Raw genomic sequence first — 11,496 nt, forward strand, 5'->3', positions numbered from 1 at the left:
GGTGGGCTCAAAGTTCGACGCTCAGCGACGGGGGCCAGAGTGTTGGAGCTGCCGAAAGCTCAGATGGAACAGGCAGAGAAACTAGCCGACAAGCTCCGTACGGTGCTGGATGGAGTGGCCAACGTTGCTCGCTCCATAAGAAAGGTGGACATCAAGGTGACGGGGTTAGACGACTCCGTCACTAAAGATAAAATTATTGCCGCAGTCGTTCGCGAGGGGAGTTGCCCCGCTGAAACGGTAAGGTGTGGGGAGATTTCTCGAGGACCCGGTTATATGGGTATGGTCTTCGTGTCCTGTCCAATAACTGCGGCAAAAAAGCTGGCTGACACTGGTCGTCTTTTAGTTGGGTGGAGCTCGGCCAGAGTGTATGTGCTTGAGCAGCGCCCTCTGCGCTGCTACAAGTGCATGGGTCTAGGCCATACAAGGATGCTCTGCCCATTCAGTGCGGAACGAGGAAGCCTTTGCTACCGGTGCGGCGTTGATGGACACAAATCGTCTGCATGTACCGGGAAGCTGCGCTGCGTAGTGTGCGCAGACGCCGGCAAGCCCTCCGGGCACGTGATGGGGTCGAAAGAATGTAGCCCCCCCATCACGAAAGGTAAGGTGGTCCTCGCTACCCAGACTACCAATAACGTCGGACGACGCCAGGCTGAGGAGGAAGCTGCAATGTCGACATGAGCGCAGACTTCAGCTTCCTTCAGACGAATGTCAACCACTGCGCCGGGGCTCAGGATCTTCTACTGCAGTCCATGGCGGAGTGGCAGGTAGACCTGGCGGTGGCCTGTGAACCTTACTTCGTCCCTCCCCTACCTCACTGGCTGGGGGACTTGGACGACACCGTGGCGGTCCTCACGAGGAGCGGTACGGGCCCCCCCCTCTCACTCATCGAAAGGGGTTCGGGCTACGTAGTCGTGGGGTGGGGAGAGTACGTCGTCGTCGGGACGTACTTCTCCCCTAACCGCAGCCTGGCTGAGTTCGAGATCTATCTCGGCTTGGTCAGAGCTGCGGTGGCCAGGCAGTCACCGAAACCGATAATGGTTCTTGGCGACTTAAACGCGAAGTCGCGTGCCTGGGGTAACCCTGTCACGAATCCGCGAGGGAGGGCCGTCCAGGTGTGGGCCCTGCTCTCCAACCTGTCCCTTCTCAACAGGGGACAGGTTCACACCTGCGTTCGTCATAACGGGGGTTCCGTGGTGGACGTTTCGTTCGCCACTCCTGTCGTAGCACGCAGAGTGGTTGATTGGAGAGTGGAGGAGGAGGTGGAGACTCTATCAGATCACCGGTACATCCGATTTGAGATCTCCACCTCTCGCAGGCCGGCGGAACCGCAGAGGGTGCCGACCACGCTGCCGAGGTGGTCTCTCGGCCAGGTCGATCGAGAGCTGGTCAAGGAGGCCGCAATCGTGCAGCGGTGGGGTTCCGCAGGGAGGAGGGAGGGCGCCAGCGCAGAGGAGCTGGCAGGCCGCATGCGCAGTTCACTCAAGGAAGTCTGCGATGCGGCCATGCCTCGGACCCGGCGCAGAGTTCCGCGCCGGCATGTATACTGGTGGTCGCCCGAAATCGCCGACCTTCGGGCGACGTGCTGTCGGGCACGGAGGGCCTACGTCCGCTGTCGAAGACGCAACGGCCTTGACAGGGATCTGGAGGGACAGTTGCTGGACGCTTATCGCCAGTTGAAAAAAGAGCTGCAGCTGGCGATACGCAAGGCCAAGGAGAAGGCCAGGGAGGAGCTTCTGGCGGGTCTCAATCGAGACCCGTGGGGGCGCCCGTACCGCGGTGTACGCAGGAAGTTCCGCACCCAAGGCGCCCCCGTCACCGAGACGATGCCGCCGGAACTCCTCCTTCGCCTGGTTGGGGAACTCTTCCCCCATCCAGGCGAGCACGTCCCTCCGCAGATGGCCCCCCGCTCCGTGACCGAAGACGCAGTGGTTCCACCACTGATTACGGAGCGGGAGATGGAGATGGCCCTCGGCCGCTTGAGGGCCAGGAAGACGGCGCCGGGTCCGGACGGGGTTCCAGGGCGTATTCTGTGCGACACCCTGGAATACCTAGGTGCAAGGCTTCGGGAGCTGTTCGACGAATGTCTGTGCAGCGGGCAGTTTCCGAAGCCTTGGAAAGAAGGGAAATTGGTCCTGTTGCTGAAGGAAGGTCGGCCGTTGGATTCCCCTTCGGCATACAGGCCAATTGTGCTGCTGAACGAGACGGGAAAACTCTTCGAGAAGGTCCTTGCAGCCCGTCTCGTTCAGCACCTCGAGGAGGTCGGTCCGGGTCTCTCGGAGGCGCAGTACGGATTCAGGGCGGGCCGGTCGACGGTCGACGCCCTGAACGCCCTGAAGACTCGGACGACGGAAGCGGTGGCCCGGGGGCAGGTCGTCCTGGCTGTGTCGCTTGGGTCGGTCCTCGGCCCAATTCTGTGGAACGTCGGTTTCGACTGGCTCCTGCGGACTCCCGTCCTTCCCGGGATGGGGGTGTTGTGTTATGCTGACGACACTCTCGTCACGGCGATTGGACGGGACTTCCGGGAGGCGGCTCGCCTTGCCGAAGTCGGAACGGCTCTCACCGTGGACCGCATGGGAATGCTGGGCTTGAGGGTCTCCATATCCAAAACAGAGGCCCTCCTCTTCCACGGTCCACGGAAAGGACCCCCACGAGGGGCGAGTATCACCGTCCACGGGACGGTGATCAAAGTGCAGGCCCAGATGAAGTATCTGGGCCTGATCCTGGACGGACGATGGAGCTTCGGGCAGCATTTTGTTCATCTCGGCCCGAGGCTCATCAATGCCGCCGCCGCTCTTGGTCGCCTCCTTCCGAATGTGGGGGGGCCGGGGTCGCTATGCCGGCGTCTTTATTCCGGCGTAGTGAGGTCGATGGCGCTGTACGGTGCCCCGATCTGGATAGACGCCCTCACCGCTAAAAATCGGGCCCTGCTGCGAAAGCCGCAGAGGGTCATAGCGGTGAGAGGCATCAGAGGGTACCGTACGGTGTCGTGGACAGCGGCGACACTTCTCGCGGGTGATCCGCCCTGGGAGCTCCAGGCGGAGGTGCTCGCGGAAGTGTACCGGTTCCGGGTCGAGGCGAGGGACCGCGGCGACCGTCCGGGGTCGGCGGAGGTCGGGCGGATCAGGGCTTTAGCCCAGCAAGCCCTGATCGCCCGATGGCAGGAGGATCTGGGGTCTCCCTCGGCGGGCCTAGCGACAGTGGAGGCGATTCGTCCCCACTTGAGTCGCTGGGTCGAGAGGAAGCACGGCACACTGTCGTACAGAATGACGCAGGTACTTACCGGACACGGGTGCTTCGGTAAGTACCTGCACGGGATAGCGCGGCGGGAGGAGTCACCCTCCTGCCACGAGTGTGGGGCGCCAGTGGACACGGCGTACCACACCCTGTACGAGTGTGCTGCGTGGGGGCCCCAGAGGCACACCCTTACGGCAAGTATGGGCGGAGACCTCTCGCTGTCGAGCGTTATCAACGCCATGCTCGGTAGCGAGATGTGCTGGTCGGAGATGCGCTCCTTCTGCGAAAGTGTCATGTCGCAGAAGGAAGCAGCGGAGCGGGAGCGGGAAAAGAATGCCGCCGCTGACTCGCTCCGCAGAAGACGACCGGGGAGAAGGAAAAGGCGCTACGCGCACCTTCTCCCTCCGCCTCAATAGGCGCCGTAGGGACCAGGGGGGGTCCCAGTACCCTGGGAATCCCCCCTAGCTGTTGGAGGCCCGTATAGACGGGCCGACCGTCAGGGCGTCACGGTAGCATGCGTAAGCGATCCCGTGGCGTCCGCCGAAAGACGGAGAGGGTACCGCTGGTTTTTTAGTGGGTAAACCCGGTGTGCTTGGGCGTACTCGGCGTTCAGGGCTCCGGGGAGTCCCACACACCCCCCCACTTTCCATCACGTGGGGGAAGCGCGTAAAGCGTTTTTCCAGCGAGAAAAAAAAAAAAAAAAAAAAAAAGACAAATGTATTGTTACCATCTTTCAGTAATAAAAAAAAATTTAAAAATATACTAAGCAAACCTGTGAATAAATCTATACACTTATACTCGTAATACACAAATTTTAACCCCTCGAGGGATAAATGAGTAAACTATGAGCCGGGACTTAAATTATCTTCACGCCAAATTTTATCAACATGGCCGACAAAAATACTTTCGCATTGATATTATAAGTACAGATGTGATGGTATAGCTGTAGTTTACGTCGTTTAGGAATTCACATTAGAGCACTTGATGAAGCTGACTTGATATTAGCAGAATGATCCTTGGGCTGGATACTAATTACATTAAAATGTTTAATTACATACATAATAACTCGAAATTTATTCTCAGCTTTTCTCGTGTGGAGTCAGGCTATTTACTTATGTAACAATAAAAAGCAAACGAAGATAATTACGAAAAGATAAGAGAGAAGGAAATTCAAAGAACAAAAGAGAGTCGTAACAGACATTCCACTATCAAAGTCATCTGGTCTAGGCACAAGAAAGCGTGAAAGCAATCCTAAGATTATATCTACTGTTTAATGGTGTTGAAACATTGAATATCTGAAATTTACTATAATAATTATAGTACTGGGATAAAGTATGTATACAAGAAAATACTTTGATGATAATTCAAAATAGTATTCTAGGTAAGGTTTTGCCAATTATTCTGAAAAACGATGAAAATATTTTTAGTTCAATTTTTTAGAAAATCTCTGTAATTTTTTCGAGAGTCGAGATGGCCGAGTGGTTAGAACGCGTGCATCTTAACCGATGATTGCAGGTTCAAAACCAGGCAAGCACTGCTGATTCATGTGCTTAATTAACGAAAACATCGTGAGGAAACCTGCATTTGACAAATTTTATAGAAATTCTGCCACATGTGTATTCCACTAACCCGCATTGGAACAGCGTGGTGGAATATGTTCCAAACCTTCTTCTCGAAGGGAGAGGAGGCCTTTAGCCCAGCAGTGGGAATTTACAGGCTGTTGTTGTTGCTCTTGTTGTTTGTAATTTTTTATTAATCATCTCGCCAATGATCGGAGTGTATGTCAAAATAAGTTTAATCTATAAAATTATCTGTATTAACCGAATTCGCGCCGTCAACCCATTTTATTCCCATACAAATATTGGTTGATTTTCCATACTTATATTATTTATGGACCAAAAATAACTATGACGAATGCTAACGTCTACTTTGTTAGTCATAAATAATAATACTCTATTTGGTGCGCGTTCGATAATTTATAGGTTGATGACAAATTAAAAACTTTTTAATCGCGTCACTTATTTATTTTAATTAAATAAAACCTTAATAATTTTAGATTGATATTGGAAATCAATTTGAACATCTTTCAGATTGTTTAGATTAAAAAATATGCACACATAATGGTGTGGTATGCATAAAGACAGAGTTTGAAAGTGTATCATAGACGATATCAATTAGACGAAGGATCTGAAAGTGGCACCGCCAATGGGTTACTCAATACCTGCTAATAATATTATATGCATTTTATTCTTTTTTTTAATAATAGTTAATTTGACGAAAATAGAAAATCTGAACTAACCTAAAAAAATAATATGTACTAAAACTCGTTAATAAGTACACGGGTGATTTTATAAAATTTTATACGTAGTAGCTTTTCAGCCTTAAAATCTTTCAGTTAGGTGTTTAACTAAGAGGCTAATAAACCCGGTCCAATATGGCGAAAATAGAAATAAAACTCGAGATAAAAGTCGAAAATCACATTGGAGCGATTTCGAGAAAAGAGTCAGTCTCAAGGGATTAAGACGGGCCAACATTGCTGAATTAAAGTAATTTAGAAATAAGCTACACATAATTTTGAACTCTAATACGTATCAATAGAGTGTAAATTTCAAAATCAAATCATTTTTGGAACGCTTCATTAAAAAAGTATGCCTTATTGAATGAGTTTCAAACTAAGTTTGATCTATAAAATTATCTATATTTGTTTTTAAGATATCTGTCAAAAAATTCTCCATAATTACTTGAAATTTTGCATAATGACTTAAATCTCTTTTTAATTTTTTAAATATCTTTCTTGATTAATAGTAGATCAGCGGAAAGCCTAATGAGAATAGCGAAATGAGTGTCTTTAAAATTAAGTTTAATTTTTATTCGATTAAATATTGCAGTTTTAGAGATGTTCGATGCATCGTAATTTCTATCATATTTTCACGTGTATTCTATTTAATATAGAATAGGCTTTTAGTAGAAAATAATTCTGACCTAACAATAATTTATCATTAAAACTTTGCTGAAACTCTTCAAATTTAATTACCAGTGGAATCAAGCAAATGCCAGCAATTTCTTAACGAAGTCGGAAAACCGAGGATTAGGTACTTTTAGCCGATTCTCAGTGGGTAGTTTTATCTGGAGCTTGTTTAATTTATTATTCAGGTAAAAGTGAATTATATCAAAGTGTTTTGTAGCAAAAAGTCTGAATATATTTCTTAAAGACAAGAATTTATTCAGTTCAAATGTTTCAGTGGCTAAATTTACACGATGAAGTATTTTTTCAAACGATGGTACGAGCATATTCAAAAATGTAAATGCATCGTTTTCAACAATGCTGTTACAGTTAAGATATGTTTTCAAAATTTCTCATTCAAAGCATATGTTATATAAACATTTTGAACCAATGCCAGATTATGGTCCGATTTATAAGATCAGAACGAATGTAGTAAAACATCGTCATTATATAAATCTTCTATTTACAAAACTAGCTATATGTTTTGAATTATAACCTATATGATTTTGATATAAAATATCTATGGGCGACTTGGGTATATCAATTTATATGCTGTGAAGGCAATCGACATGTTCCCTTTCCAACGCCGGGACATCATGTTACCTTCCCAACGCCGTTCTGTACTTTCCTGTGTTGCCATATTATCATAATTATGAAAATAATATATTTACAACGATATTATACCAAGCTTATGTTTGTTTATATTACTGTATATTTATTTAGTACTATTTTTTAATCATAAATTATTTCAAAATTCGTCAATCTGATCTGATCAAATTCGTGACTGCAACACTTTTTTATAATAATAGTATTTTATATTTAAACGCTTATAAATAAAACACATGACACGTATTGATAGATACAATAGAAATAAAATGAAATTCTAGAAATAGAATTGTTTCTATATAATAATAATTCTAATAATGTCGATTCCGGAAATATTCGAAAACAGAACAATATTGAAAAAGATCAAGCGGAAATAGCGGAAATATTTATTACAATATTAATATCGATACATAAAGTACTACATTCATATATAATATTTTATTCAAATCGGCCAATATTTCACACTCAAATAAAAAACGAAAAACATGTGATTAAATAATCAAATATAAGCGTCTGTATTATTTACACAATGATGGGTCGACTTGGTTCAATGGTTAAAACAAGTAAATGTTATCGATGGTCGTGGAAGCCTGCTGAGGTGTCTTGTGAAGGAAATTAACATTTATTATTTATCTCGTATACAGGATAAGAAAACATTTTGAGGATACCTGTCACTCAGCTGAAATTCTGCCATAAGTGTAGGGTACCTAGCAATATGAATTTGATCAGTATAGTGAAATCTCGACCAATATTCTAAAGAGGAACGGCTTTTTTCCAGCAGTGAGATATTTACAGCAGGTTAAATGTTAATTTAAAGGTCACAAATTAGAAAAGTCATTGGTATGGTACTTGACAGTACATACTTGAAGTTCATGTTAATATGAAATAAATGTTAATACCTGTTGACTTCCATGCAGGATATATTAATTTAATAATTGTATTAACTAACATGACTGTATTTTTTTAAATGTTGAAAAAGAGTATCTACTGAGTTTCTTGCCGTTTCTTCTAGGTAGAATCTACTTCCCGAACCGGTGGTAGCTTCATTTAATTGTTAAATGACGATTCAAAAGTGCTTGTAAAAGCCCACTTGAATAAAGTATATTTTGATATTGATTTTGATTTTCCTGTATTGGACAGGACATTAAAAAAGTCCTTGGATACTTTGGTTAGATTGTCTTTAATCTAGGTGAAATACAAATATTGACAAATGAAGACAGATGAACTGTAAAAGTGATATCTTCTGACGAATCAGCGCTTCATCGGGCTATTAGCGACAAAACATTTTATTTAAGTTGATTTATGGTAAATGGTTTCTAACAGAATATTCATATCGACATTTCGGCAAATTTGTCAAAGTCAGATTAAGTTTATATTTCGACTCACTATAAAGCATTTGGGACTTAAAATATTGTTTTCAATTTGTTATTCCACTCCGAGAAAATGGTCTCTGAAACCCATGGAGACTAAAACGTCAGATGAAATTACTTTTCGCTGAGTTTCCATTAGGAATCGATATCGTCATAAACTTCGCCTTTTTAGTCGCAGTTCGTAAAGTCGTTAGAATTTGTGTTTAAGATTCGACGTTTACATTGTTTTTGGTAGAATTTCGACAGTAAAGTTTGAATTAGTTTAAGCAAGTATGTTAAAACGATAAACAGTTAGAATACTTGATTGAATCAAGAAAGTTAATAAATTAAGTGGGCTTTTTGCATTGATCGATATAATGAACGAACTTATAAGATTATTTTATGTATTTATGGCTATTATTATTCGATCATTGAGTTAAATTTATATTTTCACATTAATAAAAATACACGATGATAATTTTTTTGCTAATTTAATATACAGCAAATTTGAAGTAAACAGTATCATGAAATCATGATACTCAGTCTATATGCAATTCATTCCAAAACCAATGGGATGAAATGGGATGAAATAATGGGACCAGATTTAAAAAAAAAATGGTCGAATGAATGACGCATCGCACGTAATAATAGAAGGGACGAAAGGTTTCGTACAAATTTAATGTAAAGTGTTTTCAATCCCTTTCATCCACAATCAGTTTTCATTGAAATTAGGCTATTTCTAATCATATACTACTATGTATCTTATTAATTTGACAAAAAAAAATAACAAACAAAAGACCCGCTGAGCTTCTTTCGCCGGTTCTTCTCAGGTCAGGGTGTTCCTTTTTCCGAACCGGTGGTAGTGTTTATTTGACAATCAATAAGTAAGTGTAATGCTTCTATATTGAATAAAGGAATTTGAGTTTGAGTTTGAGACAAATGCATGTTTCCTTATGATGATGACCTTCATCGTCGAACACGAGATGAATTATAAACACAAATTCAGTAAAAAATAATTTAGTCCAAATTTGATCCTGCAGTCTTCGCTCAACTAAACTGTAGGATTATATTAATGTATCTATAACCCAATTCTTACTGTAGTATAAAAATTTAGTAAGTCGGTGTTCCAACCTTTAAAAGTTTAAAATAAATAATATTAGGAGTCGTGTTTAATACGAAGACTGTGATGAATGACGCTTAGCTCAACAGCATTTTATTTATGCTTAGATAAATTTATGGAAGCGGTAATAGATAAAACGTAGGCTATCTGTCAAGCAAATGAAGTGTAAAACCAGTATCGCATGTATGGTACTCGGTATCTACAACGTGCCGGTGGCCAAGCAATTTGTCGGGATTACGAATTTACGGCATATCGAACCCGAGCGGACGGTAAAAAAATATGTAAAGCCAAATTGGGTTTCAAGAATGCTATTTATTTGTGGTTTGTGAAAGGAAATTTAGAACATCGAATTAGCTGTTACTTCTTAAACATTGCAGCGCTCAATAAATAATAATATACGTGCGAAATTGTCTGGGCATATAAATATTGAATAAAAATTTGGTTTTATTGCCTGATGTTTTGGTTTACAAATTATAAAACCTGGTATGAAAAAGAGTTTAGTCTTTTTCTAAAAGGCCGCATAGATTTTTTTTTTTATTATATAAGAGTACCATCGCAAAAAGTTCGATATAAACAATCCCTATAGTAATGTCATAATATGTCCAGAAAAAGATTTATATTTTTATACTCCTCATAATACATAGTTATGTGTCATATAAATGTGTTTTTCAATTAATCGAACTCGTGATTTTTGAAAAGAGAAAGAGTTTTGATAATGAAAAACCTTCTTTTGTTTAGTGAAATATTAAAATAATAAGTTGACGACCTCCATGGTCGAGTGGTGTGTACACCGGTTTTCATGGGTACGCCACTCTGAGGTCCCGGTTTCGATTCCTGGCCGAGTCGATGTAGATTACCATTAGTTTTCTATGTTGTCTTGGGTCTGGGTGTTTGTGGTATCGTCGTTACTTCTGATTTCCATAACACAAGTGCTTCAGCTACTTACATTGGGATCAGAGTAATGTATGTGATGTTGTCTCATATATTATATATATAAGTATCCCACCTTTGGGCTAAAGATTCCGCACTACAGTTTGAGTTGGAGTAGATATGTGGAAAATTTTCACACATCAGAGTCATGAAGGTTTCGTAAAAGTACGAAAACAAATTAAGCATATTAAAATACATTGGAATCAAACCGGTTAACAAGTGAGGTACTTCAACGGAGTTTTTACAAAAAAGTATTCATATTAATTATTAATATAAAGATTTCAGCTTCGTATTATCTGTTACTATTTTTACGTTGATAATATAAATTATAATTTGAAGTGATTTTATCTGTGCGCAACATAATTATTAAAATGAAAGTTAAAACAAAATTGTAATAAAGTATGTATTATCAGCAGTGATCTAAAATCAATATAGCCAAAATTGTGTCGACATGATCAAAGTAAAACGATGAAATATTTTATACTTGTATAATAAATTGAATTACATTAAAGAAAATAGTTCAATATAATAATATGATATGTTTATAAATAAACCAACGAAATATAGGTATTACGAGGTAAATCTAGCTTGATCAGTGCACGAATAGATGATATGAATAAAACATAACGCGATTGCTTATTTGGAGTTTGATTCTGATAAAATATTGAACCGAAGGAATATCAAAGCGGGGAGTAGTTTAGCTATTCATGTACAGAAGGGGTCGGAATAAACAATTTTGCATAATAGTCTCTATGTTTAACGCAACTAGAGCTATGTATAATTCAAAAATGAAAATGTTATATCTCCCTAAAAGTTACGTCCATAGAACCTATTATTCCATATCCTTATTATATTTCTCTATAACGATTCTGCTTAGTATTTTATTTTTAATGATTGTAGCTGTGTTAGCTATTTTCTTTTAAAATTCCTCTTTTGAAGGATCCATTTCATTTTCTACTGTATTCTTTTTTTAAACTTTATCAGAAATCTGCCTAACGTTCAGGTCAAGGTTATATAAGGTATACATAATTGCAGCTACTATCAAAAAGTGAGTCAAATTCGAATTTAACCATCTCTAAACTTTGCATTAAAAATTAATTCTATATTTATATGCAGACCTGTTATCTGATAAGGGTTCTTTCATATCTTAAAATCCGCTGTAATGATGACGTAATAAAATGAAACTACAATAATTAATAAATCATTTATTTTAACTTAAACGTTAATACATCGATCCTTAGGAAATTAAGATA

General features: G+C 41.2%; 2 protein-coding genes across 3 annotated transcripts in view; both read left to right on the forward strand.

Moving 5' to 3' along the window:
* Positions 1–11,496, forward strand: part of LOC124530530 (glutamate receptor-interacting protein 1) — a 345,789-nt gene that overhangs the window by 68,443 nt on the left and 265,850 nt on the right. The gene's annotated exons all lie outside the window — the stretch shown is intronic.
* Positions 663–11,372, forward strand: LOC124530491. The gene is made up of 2 exons (XM_047104674.1): positions 663–1,204; positions 11,360–11,372. Exons 1-2 carry the CDS (start codon positions 675–677, stop codon positions 11,370–11,372), a joined length of 543 nt encoding a protein of 180 aa, XP_046960630.1. The 5' UTR covers positions 663–674.

The sequence above is a fragment of the Vanessa cardui genome, chromosome 6 (genome assembly GCF_905220365.1).
Source record: "Vanessa cardui chromosome 6, ilVanCard2.1, whole genome shotgun sequence".
Classification (NCBI taxonomy): domain Eukaryota; kingdom Metazoa; phylum Arthropoda; class Insecta; order Lepidoptera; family Nymphalidae; genus Vanessa; species Vanessa cardui.